The following is a 22,715-nucleotide window of genomic DNA, read 5'->3' as shown; positions in this document are numbered from 1 at the left end:
GAAAAGGGTTTAATTGTTTTGTTACTTTAAGTTTTACATACAAAAAACGCTCACGGCACAACCGAAATAGTTTTCGGAAACAATTAAAAAATGGAAAATAAAAAACCAACTCTCATTATAAAGAAGCAACCAACACACCCGGCACAACCAAAACAAAAAATCCAACAAAAGATACATAGTGAGAGTAGCAGAAGAAGAAGAATGAAGCTAACATATCCCTCTCTTCTTCTTCTTCTTCTTGTTCTTCTCCACCTGGTTTCAAAACCCATCCTTGCTTCTAAAGATGTACATTCATTACCTATAACACACTATATATAATACACTCTTCCATAATTTCACATTCATCTATTAATTAGTGTTTTGATTGCTTTCAGTCGTTGTCATATGTGGTGTACTTTGGAGCGCACTCTCATGTCGGAGAGATAACAGAAGATGCCATGGATCGCGTCAGAGAAACACACTACGACTTTCTTGGTTCCTTCACCGGAAGGTTCTCTTAAACTAAACAACCCATTAATTACATTTAAATCTGTTAACCATTTTCACTGACTTAAGTCTTGTTGAAACAGCCGTGAGAAAGCTACAGACGACATTTTCTATTCGTACACAAAGCACATCAACGGGTTTGCTGCTCATCTCGACCACGACCTCGCATATGCAATCTCAAGTAAGTATACATTACATTAATTACGTTTTTGTCTTCTCTCTCTCTTTGTGCTTAGGGCATGATTAGTGGGGTTGCTCGCGTTGATGCTCTTATTAAACAAATAATTAAAAGAAGAGAGAACAAAAAAGAATAAGAAGCGTTGCTTCGTGGAGCACTGCAAGAACCGTTGCTTATGTGAAAATAGACATGTGTCATTTCCTTATTGGTATTAGTATTAAAAATAAATCAAAAAGAAAAATGTGTGATAAAAATAGATTTTTTAGTTATTGTAAGAAACAATTCATCGTTGCTTCGTTAAAGATGGTGTTACGGAGTTAAGCTATATTTTCTCTTTTCTTGATTACACTTCAAGAACACCCCGAAGTTGTGTCCGTCTTTCCAAACAAAGCCTTGAAGCTCCACACCACACGATCATGGGACTTCTTGGGTTTGGAACACAACTCTTACGTCCCTTCCTCTTCCATTTGGAGAAAAGCTAGATTCGGAGAAGATACCATAATCGCAAATCTCGATACGGGTCCGTATCTCTCCTCTTTCTCTCTCTTTGTTTTAAATATTTTGTTTTTTTTCTTAGTCAACCTTTGCAACTTTGGGAGCCTTGAGATGGGTTTTTGGGAAGATACGTCCTTTACTTTAAAAACTATATTTTTCAAACTTGTATTACAAGAAATGTAAAATATTCGTTTGTCAAATTTGATTAAGCTAGTAGTTAAGATCTCTAGATGTCAACAATAATCAAATCAGCCATATATATGCACGCATGTGCGCATATGCATATTCATTAATCAAATTTGATATATATGTTGACTGCATCGTAAAGTTTGACTTTAATAATAAACACTTAATCCTCTATAAATCATATTCCCTATTATATTATCCACATTCCACAAGAAGATAGGAAAACGAATTAATAAAAATAAGAGATCAAAATAAATAAATAAAAACTTTCCATATACATATATAGATTTAAGGAATAGAGAAAAGTTGGTGAATAGCTCATCGTACATGTGACGTGTTTCACTGTTTTGGCACTACGCAACTGTATTCTAGTAAGAAGTTAATGCATTCTAAATATAGTAGTTTAATTGACTAATGACTTAAGTTTTCAGAAAAATAAAAAAAAGTAATGTACCAAGTGGGTAGTCTAGTGGTCTTAGCATCCTTTAATGGAGGAGATTGTGATATCTATCTACTCTAATTTGAACCTTGTTTAAAAGAAATGTATATATCCACAGGCTGGTCCTGGCCGAAAAAGACTACGGACCTAAAGGTTTTCCAAAATTTCCTCAAAAATCAACGTAATAGGGATCTGTTCCTAAGGAAATATATATATCCACAGGCTGGTCCTGGTGATCTGATCTGTAAATGAATGATGTACAAACTTTTAAATTTAGCTAGTGATCTCACTAGAGATTTTGTGATTTTCTTTGTTTCGTAATTCTTCGGTTTCCCCTAGATGATTACAAGTGTTTACAAGTTTTTAGTTCGAGAAATTTCTTCTCTTACCGAATCTGTACTCAAAAAAGTTTATAAAGAATGCAAATGCTTTTGGATATGCATGAGAACCAGAACCTTTCATTACCTTCTTTAAATAATTTAATATTGATTCAGAGAAACAATCTTAGTTGCCATAACTAGAAAAAATAGGGATCTGTTTACACAAACTCAGATTCTTTTGAATATATTATGAGTAGTTGTGTGATTATGAGACGTCATAGGACATTAAGAAAATATTTTATTAACTCAATCCCACTTATCACCTATATATTGAATAATTTCAAAATATGTTTGTTTCTGTGTATCAAAAAGGTGTGTGGCCAGAATCAAAGAGCTTTAGAGATGAGGGCTTGGGACCAATTCCTTCGAGATGGAAGGGAATATGTCAAAACCAAAAAGATGCCACTTTCCATTGCAATAGGTTCTTTTCTATCTTTCTTTTACATTTTTTGTTCTTTCAAATTGGCGTTCAGTCATTTTCACGTTAAGTAATTATCATAAGATACAAACAAATTCTGGAATTATCTGTTGCCAACTCTTAGGAGTTGACACACTCATCACACCTAGTGGTGGAATTAAGTGTTTTTTATGTTTCATATTCAAAATTTTCATCAACAATAAGAAGACACGTGTTGTAGCTACAAGTCATGTTTTGGAGTTTGAACGGTTCCATATTTCAACATCCGTGGGTTTGTTTATGGTAAAAGGAAAAATAGAACTCATATTTCAACATCCGTGATGGGGCTATACAGAGTATACTTTGAGTGATAGGACTAGATAACTATTTAAGAAAAAAACAAATTACATTAATTTTACGTTTTAAAATATATTTTTTAATGATAATACTATTTCCTAAATACCAATTTTTAAATGAAAATATTGAAGAGCATGTTTTCATTTTCTGGGTTAAATAAAATATTTTGTAATTCAAGGAAATAACATTCAATTCTTTTTAAAAAACATAATTTACTTAATCAACACAATCGACCATGCAATTTTTTAAATTGTTAAAGTATCGATTACTTTTGTAGATTTTTTTTTTTTTTTAATCCTAGTCAATTTTTTCTGAACTTACTTTTATATACTTTTTAATCTGTTTTCCTCTTGTAAAAAGATAGAACTAGAATCCCAAAAAGAAACTAAAAGATATTCATTTTATGATTCCCTTTTATTACAAGGTAAAAATTAAATCGATACCATGTAATATACTTTTTAATTTGTTTTATAAAACCCTGTAAAAACTTAAAGTTCTACTTTTAAAACATTTTTAATCCATTTGCTTTTTATTTATTGTATGAATAGTCAAAAAGTAGCGAAACTTGTAAAGGGATCTTTATAGTAAACTTGTAATTTGTAAATCTTACAATAAACATGTTAAGCTAATACAAGAAATGTGAATGAAGGAAACTGGTCGGAGCAAGATATTTTCACAAAGGCTACGCAGCCGCCGTGGGACCTCTCAACTCAAGCTTCGACTCTCCACGTGATCTCGACGGCCATGGCTCCCACACTCTCTCCACCGCCGGCGGAGCTTTCGTCCCTGGGGTTAGCGTCTTTGGACAAGGTAACGGCACGGCCAAAGGTGGCTCTCCACGTGCCAGAGTCGCCGCGTACAAAGTCTGTTGGCCTCCCATGAAAGGAAACGAGTGCTACGACGCTGACGTACTCGCAGCTTTTGATGCCGCCATACACGACGGAGCTGACGTCATCTCTGTCTCGTTAGGCAGCGAGCCAACCTCGTTTTTCAATGACAGTGTCGCTATTGGTTCGTTTCACGCTGCTAAGAAACGCATCGTGGTTGTTTGCTCCGCCGGAAACTCTGGACCGGGGGATGGTACGGTTTCGAATGCCGCGCCGTGGCAGATCACCGTTGGTGCTAGTACCATGGACCGTGAGTTTGCTAGCAATCTTGTGCTTGGTAATGGAAAGCATTATAAGGTTAGACTCAAGTACAAAAGATTGGATCATATCCAAATTTTCAAATCTTGAAAATGAATTCTCGAATTCTTGGAATTGAGCTTAAACCTTCTGTATTCATAGGGACAAAGCTTGTCATCCACGGCACTGCCACATGCTAAGTTCTATCCAATAATAGCATCTATAACAGCAAAGTTTAAGAACGGTTCAGCATTGGATGCGTGAGTTTGGCTAATCTCGTTAATTACTTATTTGAAAGATTTGATGTTATTTGTTAACTTTGTATCTCTGTCTTGGTGTAGACAATTGTGCAAACTTGGATCGCTTGACCCTAAAAAGGCAAAGGGGAAGATATTAGTGTGTCTTCGAGGACAAAACGGGAGGGTAGAAAAGGGTCGGGCCGTGGCTTTAGCCGGTGGCGTAGGGATGGTTCTTGAGAACACTAATGTTACCGGGAATGATCTAACCGCTGATCCGCATGTCCTCCCAGCCACACAGCTCACTTCTAAGGACAGTCTTGCTGTGTCAAGATATGTCAGCCAAACCAAGTAAGAATCTTCAGTCACTTTACCTATAACTAAATATGTTTCAAGTTCTAAAAGAAAAGTTTGTTTGTTGATGTAGGAACCCGATCGCGCACATTACTCCTTCGAGGACAGCTTTGGGGTTAAAACCAGCACCTGTAATGGCTTCGTTTTCTTCTAAAGGTCCAAGCACAGTAGCTCCTGAGATTCTGAAGCCTGACATAACTGCTCCTGGTGTGAGTGTGATTGCTGCCTACACTGGCGCAGTATCTCCAACAAACGAACAGTTTGATCCTCGACGACTTCTGTACAATGCTGTTTCAGGAACCTCCATGTCTTGTCCTCATATCTCTGGCATTGCGGGTCTTCTCAAAACTCGCTATCCTTCTTGGAGCCCCGCAGCTATCCGCTCTGCCATTATGACAACCGGTAAGAATGTATTTCGATTCGGGAGCTAAGGCATTGCTGGAAAAAAATGAAGTCTAATACATTATCAGTTGAATCACATTAACATTTACTAATTGGGGCATAGAACACAGTTAACCAAATCTTGTTTCTTTAATGGCTATGTTCTGTTTTCTTGGTTTTGTACATGTTGGAAATGGAATGTCTTTTTTCTTAGTCTTGTAGTATTTTCATACTTTTTTTTTGTTTTTCCCTTTCAGCAACAACAATGGATGACATTCCTGGACCTATACAAAATGCAACCAACATGAAGGCAACACCTTTCAGTTTTGGGGCAGGACACGTCCAACCAAATCTAGCTGTGAATCCCGGTCTGGTATACGATTCAGGCATCAAGGATTATCTCAACTTCTTATGCTCCCTAGGATACAATGCATCACAAATCGCTGTCTTCTCAGGAAATAACTTTACTTGTTCAAGCCCCAAAACCAGTCTTGTCAACCTTAACTACCCTTCCATCACAGTTCCAAACTTAACATCAAGTAAAGTTACAGTCTCAAGGACTGTAAAAAACGTTGGACGACCTTCTACTTATACCGTCCGGGTGACTAACCCACGAGGTGTTTATGTCGCGGTTAATCCCACGAGCTTGAATTTTACCAAAGTTGGAGAGAAAAAGACGTTTAAAGTGACACTTGTGAAGGATAAAGGGAATAAGGCGAAGGGCTACGTGTTTGGAGAATTGGTTTGGTCAGACAAGAAGCATCGTGTGAGAAGTCCTATTGTGGTGAAGCTCTGACTTTTGGCTAAATCCAAGTTGATAATATCTATGAAAGGGACTAACTAGATTTGTAGTGCCAATGGTGATATTTGTTTTTACGAAATTTAGTTTCTTGTGTTTGAATGTTAAGGCTTACAAAGAATGGCGTAGTGGTTGGTGTGGTTTATCATATTGTTCAGTAGTATAATGTTGTGGTGATCATAAAATCAATAATATAGCACATCAACCGGATGTTTGTTCTTCTCTTCCCCTATTTAATATTTGGGAAGTACACGACATATTTTTGGTAGACTATATAATAGTTATAAGTTATAAGTTATATATAGTTATTATTTGATTCACTAGTTAGTTACTAAATATGTTGTATAGATTGACTTCCTTAGTTATACGGCAATACAATTAAAAAAAATACCCCAAAGAATAATACAACTTAGAAAAGAAAAAAAAAATCCTGTTAAGCCATATTAAGCCATATATACTGTTAGACAATTAAAAAATATATATATATATATTATATAATACTTACTTCTCTATTTCATCTATCATTTTCTAAATCGTTTTGTTTGGCAACATCATTCTGATCGTAGCATTTTTTTGGATGATAAGATAAAAAAATAATATTTGCAAAAGAAAAAAAGTTTTAACTAGAAAACAATATATCTTAAAAAGAAAAATTGGTATAAAATAAGTAATATATTTTATTATTATTTAAAACATTGATACAAATATATCAATGAACACTTGGTTTATTACAATACTTTGCTATATAATCAAACATCAAATTAGCATAATTTTAAAAGATGTGAAACAAATAAAAAACACAAACTTATTTCTTCTTTCTTCTTTTTCTTCTTTCTTTCTTCTTCTTTTCTTTTTTTTTTGACAAAAAAAACTTATTTCTTTTTCCAGTTAAGTACATGCCCCGACGGTTTTGTACGGTCTCTTCTGGTCCAAATTCCATCAGATTTGGCTGTCCATGAGCGGTACTGTCCACATCGTTCACTAGAAGCTGCTCTGTATACTTGAACATCAAAGAAAAACTCCATTTTATCCCCTTGCGATAAGAGACAAGTCCACACTGTCCTTTCACGTCTGCTGGAAACATCCGAAAACTCAATGACGAAAGTCTCATTGAATTTTAAAGATTTGACACCTTTATCTTGCTCGTTAATACTACCCCTACAATGATGCATAAGAACTCTACCAGGAGCGAGTTGGTTATGAATTTCTACAATATTTGGTTTGCAAGCTTCATTCAACGAAAAATGCATTGTAATAACTAACGCAAAAGCTATGAGATGATTCATTTTTTTCTTAGATCTAAGATATTTTTTTGTGTGATGAAGTCATGAATGTACAAAATTTATAATTATGTGGGGAAAACACTATAAATTTTAATTATAGTAAATAATCTATTTATGGCCTTACCTAAACTTAATCATAAATTAGACGTAAACTTTTGGTCCAAAACCCCAAAAAGTAATAAATAATAATAAACGTGAACCAATTAAATTTTTGGTCATAAGAAAGTTCATTGTCGAAAACTATGGCTCGCCAATAAGATCAAACCAAATAAAAGTGAACTTTTCTAAATTATAGCTCGGCCTTCAAACTAATAAAGTAATACTTAATTTCAAATTTTACCAATTTATTCAAAAATTATTTAACATTCTCTGGTTACAATAGGTTCTCTTTTTTTCTTCTTCTTCTTTTTGTTCAAATGGTTACAACATGTTCTCTATTACCAACAAAAGAGGACCTGTAAGAGTCTGGAAATCTCCTGTTCGTCACATGGATATCGTAATTGTTTCAGAGGAAACGTGCCTTTCAGCAAGTTTGGAACGTAATTGGTCTTTTCTTTTCTAACTTTTGGTAATGTTTCGTTTAATAAATTTTCTTTGAAGTAGTTCAATATTCATACTTTTTAATTGAATGATATATATTTCCAATATCTTTGTTAGAATATTTTTGGTTTAAAAGTTTAGTTGGTTCACGTTTGTGTTTAATTTAGATAAGGCAATAAATTGATATATATATATATATATATACATTTTTGAAGTACATTATGAGTTTTACACTTTTATTGGACTTATTTAAAAATTTATTTACAAAGTTAATCCCTAAAAATTTTCCAAAAATAACATTATTTCAGATTTTGTTTCTAAAATATTTTACATTCCATTCCAACTAAAAAAACTACAGCAATTAATATGGAAACAGAAATTATGATATATTTAAGCACACTTTCTATTGTGTTTTGAAGATATTCTATCTCTGAATCCTTTGCAAACAAAGAAAATAACAATTTTTTATTTCCATTTTGTTTTCCAAAACCTGTGAGTTTTGATTCGATTCACATTTATTGAAATAGTATAATTAATATATATAAACTTAATAAAATTTTAAAATATTACGAAGATGTAAAATTAAAAAAAAAATAAAGTACTATATAATGTGGTTATATAGTAGATGGGTTATAAAGAGGACATGTTAGAATTAATAAAATATTATTAAATTTGTGCTAATACGGGTTAAATCCTCATTTTGTTATTTTTCAACACTACTAATATTAGAATATTTGACATATAAAAATCAAGTTGATTTAACTAAGTTTGTGTAAAATAATTTAATCATTAGGAAAAATGTTATTTTTAATCACAGCGTATAAATTACTTATTATGTATCTAGATCCTTTATTTTTGTTATAATAATTAAAAATCAAAATAGAATCTCAAACACTAAACAAAACAAAATATAATACATAAATGGTCATGAAATTTATTACGGGTTAAAAAACTAATATAAACATTTAGCCGCACAAACAGTCAAAATTTTTAGTTATTCCTCTATTTACAAAACATCCAATATTTAACAAACAAATACACCATAAAATATAAAAAAAAAATTATATGCACGCGGTAGACCGCGGATTAAAATCTAATATATATATATATATATGCCAAAGTTTATCAATCTATTACTTAGACTAAAAGGAGTGTGAGCCAACTTACCTAATACATAATATATTAAGATAACAATATAACTGCAAGTGAACTAATCACATGTCAAATATGATTGAGTAAAGTCAAACAAGATGTCCTACGTGAATTTTTTAAAGTTTTGAATGAATAATATAGATCCAAAACTAAGCAAAGGATGTAGCAGAAAAAACATATAGTAGCAGAACAAGTAATTATGTGTCGATAGTATAATTGATAAAAATTCTCAAGTAAAGCCTACAAGGTGCCGATTGGAGTGACGTTTAAGAGGGAGCCCTATAGAATATTCTGGTCTCTGGTATGAACTAAACCAGAGAAAATTTGGTAATGATGTAGAAAATAGAATATTTAATAATGTAATTCTTTTTATCTTTTTTATTTGTTTTTTTATAATTTATTTATTATATATGGATAGATCTCTATTTAAATGGGTTTTAAATAGATTTTATATCATAGTATGATACTAAATAGTGATCCACGATGTACAACGAGGGAAAATATTTATATAAATTTAGATTTCTTTGTTACAAAATAATAATAGAAAATTTATCAATATATATTTTATAAAATTATATATTCACTTTCATATTCAGATTTCGACCCATAGTCGGTACTACTATTTTGGTTTGAGTGCAATGCCAAATTCGTTAATTATAAATTTAGTAAAGTCTAAAAATCAAATCTAACAAACACATGTATTGACCCGTGATCTAGTATTACAAATTGATGTGATCGTGTTTAGAGATCTTAATATACCAAATTTACAATAGTGATTGGTGTTAATATTAACACTATTGCAGTTATTGGTATAACATGTTAGTATATATTAACTTTATATATGAAAATTATAATAGATTATGTATATGTATATTGTCAACATTAAACATTTAAAATTGTTTATATAGTGAATATTGTGTATAAAAAATATATATTTTTAGCCAATTTCAACCTCAGCCACCATATCCAGAGCCAACGCATAACTCGAGCGAACCATGTACTTCCTAGATTTTGAATAATTCCAAACCAGCCTATCTGGCCTCAAGGACTTACTTAAAGTCATACTCTGGATAATCCCAGATAGGATCCCATCCCCCCTTCCTTAGAAATACCAATGATGGTTTTTAGCTGCTCTCTAACTTGTTCTGGTACTTTTTTCCCGAACAAAATAGATGATTTTGCAAGATTTACCTCTTGGCCCGAGGCTTTACTGTAGTTACCAATAATATCCATAACATTCTTACACTCATCCTCTTTGGCTTTACAGAAGAAAGAGTCTGTAATCTGCAAATAACAGATGTGAAATAGGTGGGCAATCACGTGCTAACTTGATACCCGTAATCTTACTCTCCCTCTATGCTCTTCTAATATTAGCAATCAATACCTCCGTACAAAGAATAAACAGATACGGTGACAGAGGGTCCCCTTGACATAACCCTCGTTCCGGGGAAATTGATCCTCGGGGCTTTCCATTTAATAGAACTTGATACGAGACTGAGGTCACACACCACATAATCCAAGAAATCCATCTATCGTCAAAATCCATCCGTTCTAGAACCGCCTTCAGAAAGCTCCATTCAGTCTGATCATAGGCTTTACTCATATCAATCTTAAATACCAAAAAATCGGATTTGCAATGCCTATTGGTATTTAAACCATGAAACATTTCTTGGGCAATAATAATATTATCCGTAATTAGATCTCCTGAAACAAAAGCTGAATGAGTTTCCGAAATAAGTGAGATTAAAAAAAAATTCAATCGAAACAAAGAATCTTAGTGATAGGCTTTAAGAGCCCAAGCATGGAAACTTCATGCTCCGTCTAAAATTAAACATTTCTTTTAGCAAAATGTCTCTGGTTCTCTCCCACTGACAGATCGTTTGGCGCATTGATGGGTTCAATGTGATATTAAGTGTAAAAGATGTGACTCAGAGTGTGAAAAAATTAATCATGCTCTTTTTCAGTGTCCTCGATCTCGTCACGTTTGGGAGGTATCCCCGATTCAGGTCAGGCCAGGGGTTTCCCTTTTGAGTCGGTGTTTTCCAATCTGTATTTAATCTATGGGCGAGGGTCCTCTCATTCGGATGTTCAAGATTCTTTTCATCGGTTACCTTGGATTTTCTGGTCGATTTGGAAGGATAGGAATAAAAAAATCTTTCAAGGAACGCAATTAACGCCGACGAGGTGCTTAATCAGGCTGCAAGTGATCAGATGTTTTGGGAGGATGTTCAGATACAAGTAGGGGACCCGTCTGATAATACATATCTACCCGGTCCGGAGATTCCCTAGGGTTCTTTGAGTCAAGATCTTTGTTGTCAAATTGATGGTTCTTGGTAAAGCTCCGACATCAGTCCAGGCTTGGGGTGGTGGTGTGATAATGGTCATGAGATAACCTTTTTATTAGGAGATCGAAGTCTTTGGCGAAGTCCTCCCACACTTCATGCAGAGTGCGAGGCTTTGATTTGGGCCATGGAGTGTCTCCTTGCAAACGGAGTGGCTTGTCATTGTTTCGCAACGGACTGTGCAGAATTAGTCGTGATGATTCAAGCTCCCGAAAATTGGCCTGCGTTTTCAAATATTTTAGACGATTTCCACATGCTGAGGGCGGCTTTTCCACTATTCTCCTTCTCCAAGATTTCACGTTCTTTGAATCTGAGGGCGAATTGCCTTCCACGGTCATCTAGATCTCTTATTTCTGCAACTTCCTTTGTAAACACTTTCTCACCGGTTTGGACTACCAACCGTGGAGTTTTTTTCTAATTAATGTTTGGTTGACCAAAAAAAAAAAGTTTTAGCCAATTGAATAGTTTGTTATTATTTCCTAAGATTTATGAAACAATAAATATAATATGTTAATATTGTTTTATTATTTTGTAAACAAATATAAAATTTTCTTTTGTTACTTATTATATTAATTAAAATGTAATAGCATTTTTCGTAATATGCCACATCAAAGCTGGTTAAAATTTTAACGACATTGCTTAAATAAGTATATAGAGATATTTTTTAAATATAAGCAATGTTGTATCTTAGTTTTAAAATATATCTGTTATTATTAAACGATGTAGATATGCAAATATTTAATTTTAGTTTATAAATAAAATTAAGTTTTATAATTGTTTAAAATACAGTTTGTTATTGTTTCCTAAGATTTCTGAAATAATAAATAAAATCTGTTAAATAATTTTATTAAATAATTTTGAAAATACTATTTTATAAAACAATATAAGTTTTTTTTGTTAGTTATTAAATTAAAATAAAATGTAATGACATTTTTGTAATATGTCACATGATAGTAGGGTTAAACTTTAACAACACTGCTTAAATAAGTATATAGAGATTATTGTTAGATTTGGGAACAACAAGTTTAGATTTTTTTTTTTTTTTTTTGTGTTGTTGTTGTTGTCTATTGTTGTTCTTATTTTCCAACTAAGATAATTAATTGTTCCATTATGTTGAAGTAAGCAAATTATAAAGAAACATCATTCTTTCTGCAATACTACTTGATTGATCAAGAAAATAGGTATTAAAATACGGTTTTCATGTACAAGACATTATCAATCTTACAAAATTAGAAATCTTAATATCTCAACATAATCATTAAATGCAATCACTTTTATATATGTATCTGTCCTAACTTACATTACATCATATATATATTTAAATGTGACAATGCATGTGAACGATTTAGATCTAACTATGGTGAAACATTAATTAAAAAAAAATTGAAAAAGTTATTAATAACAATACTATTAGTCATAGTAACAACAAAGCCGAAAAAAGACCATTGGTAGACCATTAGCAAACCAACGATATATATAACACTGACATGCATATTCTTGTGACAAATATGTAAATCTGTGACTGTGGCATTAGTTGCTCTCTTCTGCATGCATTTTTTGATTTTTTTTTTCTTTTGGATTTTGTATCTACATTAATCCAATACTAGAATGCTATTTTGGAGTAACGTTTTATAGTTCAAAATTCAATGTATATACATTACACTCCAAAATCCTCTAAAATTTAAACCAAATCACCAATAGTCGAATATTATCTTTTCATTTACAGATCTTTAAAAGTTAATCACCTACTTAATGCCCCACCAAATTAATTAAACTTACTAACCCAAGCTAGCAAGACACCTCCCCTTATGTACTCACATAGAGTTGACGTCCTTTTTTCAACAAAATACAACTCCACTAGTTTTGTCCGTCTCTGTTCTGTTTTTTAAATATTTATAAAGATTTGTCTGTTCTCTGAAGTCGTGTATAATCATCTCACAAGTTCCTAGGTAAATTTACGGTCGTCGACAAGAACTAAAGAATCTCCAAGAAGATAATGGAAGATCCACTTTTACGGGGAAACGATCAGACAATCACCGGAAGTCCTAAGCCGACGACGAAGACATGGAGGAAGGATTTCACGGCGGAGCTAAAGAACGTCAGCCTCATGGCGGCGCCTATGGCCACCGTGACCGTTGCTCAGTACTTATTGCCCGTCATCTCAGTCATGGTCGCTGGCCACCGCGGCGAACTCCAGCTCTCCGGTGTCGCTCTAGCCACTTCTTTCGCAAACGTCTCCGGCTTCAGCATCATGGTAAATAGTTAGTAGTTATCTATACTCCTCTGTTTCAAAGATCCGATCTAATCTCAAAAGTCTTGAAATCTATTTTTTTTTGCAGTATGGTTTGGTGGGTGCACTTGAAACTCTATGTGGTCAAGCTTATGGAGCAAAACAATACGCTGAAATCGGAACTTATACTTACTCTGCAATAGCTTCAAACGTACCTATTTGTCTACTCATATCGGTTCTCTGGTTTTACATGGACAAACTCTTGGTTTCAATCGGACAAGATCCTGACATCTCTAAGGTAGCTGGTTCCTACGCGGTTTGTCTTATACCGGCATTGTTCTCTCAAGCGGTGCAACAACCTCTGACTAGGTTTCTTCAGACTCAGGGTTTAGTTCTTCCTCTTCTCTATTGTGCCATAACCACCCTTTTGTTCCATATACCTGTTTGTTTGACTCTGGTCTACACGTTTGGTCTTGGAAGCAATGGAGCTGCCTTGGCTATTAGTTTGTCTTACTGGTTCAACGTGTTGATTCTCGCTTTGTATGTGAGATTTTCAAGCTCTTGCGAGAAGACTCGCGGTTTTGTATCTGATGATTTTGTGTCGAGCGTCAAGCAGTTTTTTCAGTATGGGATACCATCAGCAGCAATGACTTGGTAAAACATTTCATTGGTGGATTCTCTTTCTTCCTCTAGCTTGATTTTGATTGTTTCTTTTTTTTTTCTCTTTTCTATATGCAGCATAGAATGGTCCTTGTTTGAGTTCCTTATATTGTCCTCAGGGCTCCTCCCTAACCCGAAACTCGAGACCTCTGTTCTTTCGATTTGGTAATCTATATTTCTCATTTGAGGATATGTGTCTCACTTCTTTATACATCTAGTATCATGAGGAACTGTGTCAAATAGAAAAAGGTTAAGAATGAAATATTGGTCTCATGAGTAAATTTTACTCTTCATGTTTAAATAGAAATGACTTTAGTTTTTTAAAATTTAGATGAACCAATTTTTTACTCTTCATTTCATTATCTAATTTAGTTATGCAATCATTTTGATTGTGTGTTCATGACAGTCTCACAGCTGGATCTCTCCACTATGTCATTCCAATGGGTATTGGGGCTGCTGGAAGGTATTATATCGATGAAACCAACTCAATGTTAGTTTGTATGGGAATTTTGCAGATTAGTTACACTTGTTTACTTTGGCAGCACACGGATTTCAAACGAATTGGGAGCGGGGAATCCTGAGGTTGCTAGGCTGGCAGTGTTTGCCGGTATTTTCCTTTGGTTCCTAGAGGCTACCATTTGTTCCACACTCCTCTTCGCTTGCAGGAACATCTTTGGTTACGCCTTCAGCAATAGCAAAGAAGTTGTGGACTATGTCACTGAGCTATCTCCTTTGCTTTGTCTCTCATTTTTAGTTGATGGATTCTCTGCAGTGCTTGGTGGTAATTAGATCAAATTATCAAACTAGCAAATGAAAATACAAAATCTATCTCGCGAGTTCAAATATGTTTGATATGCATTTGCCTTTTTTTTTTTTTTTGAAAAAGGGGTCGCTAGGGGAAGTGGGTGGCAACATATTGGAGCTTGGGCAAATGTGGTGGCTTACTATCTCCTAGGAGCTCCGGTTGGACTTTTCTTAGGATTTTGGTGTCACATGAACGGTAGAGGACTATGGATTGGTGTGGTTGTTGGGTCTACGGCGCAAGGAATTATACTAGCTATAGTCACTGCTTGCATGAGCTGGAATGAGCAGGTCAGTTACAATCTCTTTACTTCTTTTTGACACTTGATGACTCTTTGTTTGCTCTACTGAAGTTGATTGCTGCCAATGCCATCTTAAATTGCAGGCTACTCAAGCAGGAAAGAGAATAGTTGTAAGGACTTCTTCGTTTGGCAGTGGACTTGCTTGATGGGTTCTTTATTTCCATTTTTGAGACAAGTCACAGTGACATAGATTTTGTTTTCTTCAAATTATGGGACAATATATATTCATATCACTAGCGAACATTGGAATGACAATGTAGGAGTTAATTTATCATGCTATCTCATATGCGGCGGTTACACTTTCTAAAAATACAATATCTTCAGAATATACATTTTCGAAAGATAAAATATTTGTATAACATCATTTAAAATTTAATGACGAAATTTTGTTTGTAATATACAATACTTATAACAAATAATGAATATTTGATATATTTCCCCTTTCTAATCTCTGTTACATTTTTATCGACGTTACATCGCTCTCGCTTTAGGCAAACGAAACACTCTAACCTTAAATTTCTCCGAAAATGGCCAAGTCGACGGAAAACCGGCAGGTCGGATCGTGATGGAGCTCTACGCCGACATGGCCCCGAAGACAGCGGAAAACTTTCGGGCTCTCTGTACCGGCGAGAAAGGCATGGGACGATATTGTACCTACCTTATGGGGTGGAGGAGATTTCATTTACGGGAATGCAGATGGAAGCGAATCTATCTACGACACGCGTTTTATTAAGTGTGTTCTTGTGAATTTAGTGAGTGGATAAACAAAACAGCTTTTGGTTAATTGAATATTCTACTATCAAAAGAATTGTTATGTTGTATTTTCCTTGAATATTTATCTTTATAGTTTGAAAATATGAAAATACAACATAACAATTATTTATACAAATGATTTTTGGAGAAAATTCAAAATTTTAAAGCATATATATATATATAGATGTTTGCCAAAAATATATATATATATATATATATATATATATATATATTTACATGATTATTAATTCATTTGCAAAATTATCTTCTTTTATTATCCATTTTCAATATATAATACCATTTCCTATATATAAAATGATTAAATTCTAAATGTAAAATAGAGAATCCAAACCTAAATTTGTTTTTCTAAAGTTAATTTAACATATTGAAAGTTTGAAACTGTGTAAAATGGAATAAAAATGATCATAAATGTATTTATGAAAATTGGTATATACAAAAGGATGCTTATAACAATTTCTCTTATTTATCAATTTTATTGAGTTTTGCTAATTTTTCTATCGGCCGACATGGTAATGGAGAATTTTATTATTTTATAGCGTTTATTAAGTTATAAAGTACGAATTTATAGAGGTTTTACTATATATAGAGAAAACTCTATTTTTTATCTGTAATAGAGTTCAATTTTTTTAATTACAAAGTAGTACTTTAACTTTTTGCTTTGATTAAAATAAATAATTTTAATAATTAATAATATAACATAATATTTAAAGGCAGACGCATATTGTCATATGTATTGATATAACAAGAGTGGTATGAGGTTATACGATAGAACTGGGATTTTTAACATGTGGTACACTACAGGAAAATAACTTATTTAATTTTATATTATAAAATGATTGAGTTTCTTTTTTAATATAGATGTTACAATGTTAGTATATATTTTGGTGTATTTGCAATAAATAGTTGAATTTTTAATTGAATTTAGATAGGTTGGATTTGACCTTGTAAAATGACCTTGTAAAATCTATAGATAATGCTTATTTTAAATATAATAAAACTCAGATTTGCTAAAATAAACTATGAATAAAATACATTTATATTTGTAAATATATTTGTAGTTGTAAGAGTTGATAAAACACATAACTGAATATATGTGAGTTAAATTTGAAATAAATATAATTATTTGTATTTTTAAAATAAAATGTAGTAATTGTAAACTTAAAAAGTCTATATTAAAATTAATAATTAATAAAACACATCTATTTAGTAACTACCAAACAGTAATAGTTATCATCAAGTATTAAATTTTAATTATAATCAATGGAAGTAGCTAATTACTTGTCATCAAGCTATGAAGACAATTGTTAGAAACCAACTCATATAAAGTTATTTATAGTTCTTTGTATCCCTTGATGAAATAGCTTAGACTTAAGGGAGTTTTATTTTGTGATATGAGAGTATAATGGAATCAAGAACTGTAATAATTAAACTGGTAATCCGTCAAACAAATATAGTTTAAAAAAAAATTAAACAAAAATATTGTAGTTTGGTTGGTAAGAAAAGCTCTGACTTGTTATTTTGTTCTTCTGTAGAACATTAAACTTGGCAATATGATACCTATAGTTAAAAAAATTAAAAAATAAAACATGTTATAATATGATATTAGGTGATACCCCGTGCTACAGCACAGGATTAAATATTTTGTTAGTTACTTTTTTTTGTAATTTGTATTTTTGTAATGTAGTTTTTTATTTAGACTTATTTTCTTTGTTTATATAGTGTTTATTTGTATATTTGGGGTTATACAGTAAATTGGAAATCTTAATAGAGTAAGTAATTTGTCAAATATAGCTTTTCACAGAAACAAATACACTGCAATATTGGATAGTAGTTTTGTAAGAGAATAGACACTCCGCAATATCATATATCATTTTTGTAAGAGGATAGACACACCGCAATATCAGATAGTTGTTTTGTAAGAGGATGAGTTTTTCTTTATTTTGGTTTGTCGTCAAAAGAGGAGAAGTTGCTTGTTAAATTTTAGTATGAGATATTTCAATAGTTAGGAAACCATTGTATTTATAGTGAGATTGTGTATATTTAGGTTATCATTTAGAAGTTAATATTTAATATATCAAATCTCAGCAAAATTTTAAAAAACTAATTTAATTTATAGTTTGATAAAAATACCTGTGTTAACGGGTTTAACTCAAACTTTTTTATATTTTAAAATTGTTAAAAGTAAAAATATTAATATTACTTAAATATATTATAATATTTTAAACTTTCGACGGAGTTCAAATATTTATAATAATTTAAACATTCTCTAAAATTTTAAATATTTATAATCTCTTAAACTTTTAAAAAAAACGTAAATATATTATAATATTTTTACTTTCTAAAAATTTAAATATGCTCAAATATATAACCAAATTAAACTGTTAAATTTGGATACCTGATAAATCAAGTTTCGTGCTCATTTGTACTCAAAACATATTAGTTATATATTTATAGTGATTATGAACCATATTCCAAAATATTTAGTCGATGTGGGATATACAGTACACATTTGCTGTAAATTACTTTACAACTTTAAATATATATAATTTCTGCGTTTTTTATATTATTTCCGTCTATACTAATCATAATTAATTACTATAATTTCGTTAAGAAAATATTGAAAAATCTAAACTAAATGATGATTTGTTTTTATTTAATTGTATTAAGTTGATTTGTTGTTTCCGTAAATATCTCACAATATAAAAACAAATCAAATAAGTTTACATATATATACAATTTCGTATTTAATTTATTGATTATTTTGGAAGCAACAAAGTCACAATCCATAAGTATTAAAGACTTCTCATTATTATTAATATTCGTAATAATTATAGGGATTAAGTATGGTAGTAGTTAATATTTGATATTACTGAAGCCATTAAATACTCGGATACCCGTTTCCTTATTTATAGGGATAATACCTCTGTTTGGTTTTGTGAATAATTTTTCTTAAATCAAACCAAATACACGATCCGGATAGTATTAACCCGGATTACAAACAGATCCGCGATTTTATTTCTTCTGTTTTCGGGTCATACAGGATCCGCGTCCCGACCCGGTGGATATTTAGTGGTCAACTGAAGGGTATAATAGTAATGTCATTTGTAAACCCAAACCGACATATAATTTCGTTCTAATTGTAAAATCTAAACCCTAACCATCTCATTTGTAAACCCAAACCGACATATAATTTCGTTCTAATTATAAAATCTAAACTCTAACCACCTCATTTGTAAACCCAAACCGACGTATAATTTCGTTTTAATTATATAATCTAAACCCTAAAAAAATTATTTGTAAACCCAAACCGACAGAATTTCGTTTTGATTGTAAAATTTAAACCCTAAACAATTTATTTGTAAACCCAAACCGACATATTATTTTGTTCTAGTTGTAAAATCTAAATCAAGCCATATTTAAATTTCCTAAATTAAAAGTATACAGAATTTGTTTCTTTAATTGGTTTTGCTTTTTAATTTAATTTTAATTTATTTTTAAAATAAGATAATGTATAGAAGATTTTAATTGGTTGAGAAGAAGGAGGCGATTGGTTCACCTAAGTATTTTTCGATGTAAAGGGGCTTCACAACAAATCATTAATTATTTACATATACAATTCACCACTATATAAAGTAAACGTACGTACCTTTATTATAAGAAAAATATGTTGCATGTCAAAAATTCGGAGACATCTCTTTCAAAACTACATTAGTTGTTTGCTTTTAAATTTTTCTTTCTTTCGAAAAAATGTGCTCCAGTTAGTGATTTAGGAGGTGCTGTGAATGAAGAGTATATGTAGAGTTTTGAGGTTAGGTTTTTTTAGATAGTGAGTAGAATAAAATTTGAAGGGCAAATGAAATCTTCTAAAATATTTTCAAATATACAGTTTTGGAGATAGTTACGTAGAAGTTAGAAATTAACTATGGAATATGCTAATAAAATGCTATTGTGTTTATGAGCCTGAGAGTATTATCTAGAAATTTCCAATTACAATTAAAACTCTAAATTATATAATATAGAAATAATTAATTGCTCAATAATGTTAATCAATATGTTTCCAAAAATATAAAATATGGGTAAATTATTATCCGGAGGGCCCAACAAATCCTCTCTTAACACCGATTCAAGCACAAAAGGAACCGAATTCAAAGAATGAAAGCCTAACGGTAATGAAAATGCATAAGTTGTCAACCCATCAGCAAGATGGTTAACCTCCCGATACACATGCGACACAATGACTAACCAGTCCTTCGATAAAAAGCCATGGCACAGCCGTGCCAGGAAAGAGGGAGGATGAGAATCCTCTATCCCATTTTTTAGAAACCCCACTACCAACTCCGAATCCACTTCCACCTCCAACTTCCTAACCCCTCGATACCAAGCTAGGTAGAGTCCATAGTACACCCCCCCCCCCAAAGTTCTGCTAATGGTGTGGAGCATCTCCCAATATTTACTGCAAACCCTCCACACCACTCTCCATAATCATTCCGTATGACACCCCCGCTATAGCCAGTTCCGGGTTACCCCTAGAAGCCCCATTTGTATTCAGCTTATACCACCCCGCCTCTGGACACGACCACTTAACCAACCGCTCAACCCTTGGAGGACCATGATGTCCAGTATTCTGTACCACACTCGCTGAGATGACCTCCTTAGTAAGGTCCTTGATATATTGAACTCGATCTCTCCAAAATCTCGTATCCCCAAGGACATTCCCACACCTCCACTTCCAACCCACCATACAGCCAAGGCAAACATAGTTGACCACGAGTAGTCCGCAACTTCATCATTATCCCTTGCCAAATTATCATATAACCAAACAAGGAGAGAACTCTCAAAGAAACTTCACCTTCTTCTGATCAGGATGAGACGATGCCAAAGCCCAGCCATTGTCGGGCAATCATGCAAAACATGAAGGATCGACTCTACCCCTCCATGGCAAACCTCACAAACATTAGTTCCACACAAATTTCGTCGATGCCTTTCCTGATTAGTCAGAATCACTTGTTTAGACAGAAGCCAAAGAAAAACCTGTACCTTCTCTGGAATCACCACTCTCAAAATACGAGTATAGAAGGCACTTATATTTTGGATTCGCAAAGCCTCCTGCGATAGCAAAGAGTAAGCTGATCGCACCGTAAATCGCCCATTCGGTGTTGCACTCCAAGACAATCGATGTCTAGCTCCCGTCCAGTTGTCTAACACCATTGCGGCAAGCTCTAACCATCGGTGTTCTGTCAAATACGGCAATATTCGAGAAGAATCCCAGCCCGTCCCAACACGCCAGAGATCCCAAACTGTCAACTGTTTATCTATAACAAGCACATCAACTATAGTTGTATCTACCAAAGCCTCATTCAACAACCATTTATCTATCCAAAACTTGATGCTCCCACCATCACCAAGGACCCATCCTAAACCTTTAAAGACCACCTCCCGCAACCCCATACCAATGCCCCTCCATGTAGAGGACCAATTTGATTTGACTTTGCTCCAAGACTGATCTCGAGCATCTCCAACTTTGTATTTACTACGCAGTAATCTCGCCCATAAACTATCATGTTCCAAGAGTAATCTCCACCCAACCTTAGCGATTAAAGCCTTATTCATATCCCATGCTCTTCGAATACCAAGGCCTCCCTTCGCTTTAGGTGAGCAAACCGACTCCCAAGCAACCAAATGGATTTTCCTCTGGTCTGCCGTGCTACCCCATAGGAAATCTCGGGACACCTTGTCCAACCTATTCAACGTGTGAACCGGCAACTTAATTATACTCATCGAATGGACAGGTATCGAAGCCAACACCGATTTAGTTAGTGTAAGTCTTCCTGCCATAGTTAAAGTTCGACCCTTCCATCCTGCAAGCCGAGACGACACCCTCTCCAACACATCCCCAAAAGTATCTTTGTTAATCCGTTTCTGCAAAATGGCATCCCAAGATATTTACCAAGTTCCCGAGTAGATCCAATACCGCTTTCATCACTTATTTCCTTTCCCAGCTCCCGAGAAACATTATCAGAGAAAAAAAATTTGGACTTCTCCAAACTCACTTTCTGACCAGATGCTAGACAGAATTTCTCCAAAACACTCCTTATCACTAAAGCATGAGCTATAGAGGCCTCTGCAAACAGAATTAGATCATCTGCGAAGCAGATATGAGATAGCTTTGGGCCCCCTTTAGAAAGACTAATTGGTTTCCAGGCTTTGCTCTCAATCTCTCCCTCAATCAAATGACAAAGACATTCCATACACAAGACAAAGAGATAGGGGTACAATGGATCACCCTGCCTAAGCCCTCTCTGCGGTGTAAACGGCTCAGTTTTCTCCCCATTCCACAACACGGTCATAGAAGGACTCGTCACACACCTCATTATCCAGCCAACCCATTGATCTGATAGACGAGCCGCATGTAATGTGTCCTCTAAAAAATCCCAACGGATTCTATCATATGCCTTCTCCAAATCTAAATTTAAAAGCATCCAGCCTCGGACTCCCTTCTTATGTCGCATAGAATGTACGACTTCCTGCACAATAACAATGTTATCTGTACTTAGACGCCCTGGGATGAAACTTGACTGTGTAGGTCCACACAACTTCGTCATAACATTCTTCAACCTACCAACCATAGTTTTTGTAATGATCTTAAATAAGACATTACACAAACTAATAGGCCTAAATTAAGTGATCTTCTCCGGTTTCCCCAACTTGGGAATAAACACAACAATGGCATCATTAGCCCCATCCGGTAACTCCCCTGTAGCAAAAATCTCAAGTACAAACTAAAGGACCGATTCACCAACAACATCCCAGCAATCCTGA

General features: G+C 33.4%; 2 protein-coding genes and 1 pseudogene across 3 annotated transcripts; 2 read left to right on the top strand and 1 right to left on the bottom strand.

Annotated features, from left to right (window-relative positions):
- Window positions 1-6,033, top strand: LOC104790291 (subtilisin-like protease SBT5.3). Its single transcript, XM_087458089.1, has 10 exons — window positions 1-285; window positions 375-490; window positions 570-667; window positions 1,020-1,184; window positions 2,477-2,585; window positions 3,568-4,102; window positions 4,205-4,302; window positions 4,384-4,629; window positions 4,706-5,034; window positions 5,271-6,033. The coding sequence occupies exons 1-10, from the start codon at window positions 91-93 to the stop codon at window positions 5,807-5,809; spliced, it is 2,430 nt and encodes an 809-aa protein (XP_087314215.1). The 5' UTR covers window positions 1-90; the 3' UTR covers window positions 5,810-6,033.
- Window positions 6,034-6,684: 651 nt separating this feature from the next.
- Window positions 6,685-7,062, bottom strand: LOC147949860 (S-protein homolog 25 pseudogene; annotated as a pseudogene).
- Window positions 7,063-12,937: 5,875 nt separating this feature from the next.
- On the top strand, window positions 12,938-15,470 carry LOC104790277 (protein DETOXIFICATION 6). 2 transcript variants are annotated; one of them, XM_010515992.3, is made up of 7 exons: window positions 12,938-13,383; window positions 13,469-14,013; window positions 14,098-14,184; window positions 14,426-14,482; window positions 14,562-14,800; window positions 14,906-15,111; window positions 15,206-15,470. In XM_010515992.3, exons 1-7 carry the CDS (start codon window positions 13,126-13,128, stop codon window positions 15,266-15,268), a joined length of 1,455 nt encoding a protein of 484 aa, XP_010514294.2. In that variant the 5' UTR covers window positions 12,938-13,125; the 3' UTR covers window positions 15,269-15,470. The 2 variants fall into 2 exon arrangements, with proteins under 2 accessions (XP_010514294.2, XP_010514302.2); XM_010516000.3 differs by lacking the exon at window positions 14,098-14,184 and having other exon boundaries at window positions 12,956-13,383.
- Window positions 15,471-22,715: the final 7,245 nt, after the last annotated feature.

This window comes from Camelina sativa, chromosome 1 (genome assembly GCF_030686135.1).
Source record: "Camelina sativa cultivar CO46 ecotype springtype chromosome 1, ASM3068613v1".
Taxonomy (NCBI): domain Eukaryota; kingdom Viridiplantae; phylum Streptophyta; class Magnoliopsida; order Brassicales; family Brassicaceae; genus Camelina; species Camelina sativa.
Note: the sequence above shows the minus strand (reverse complement) of the source record. Positions and strands in the feature narration are given on the sequence as shown.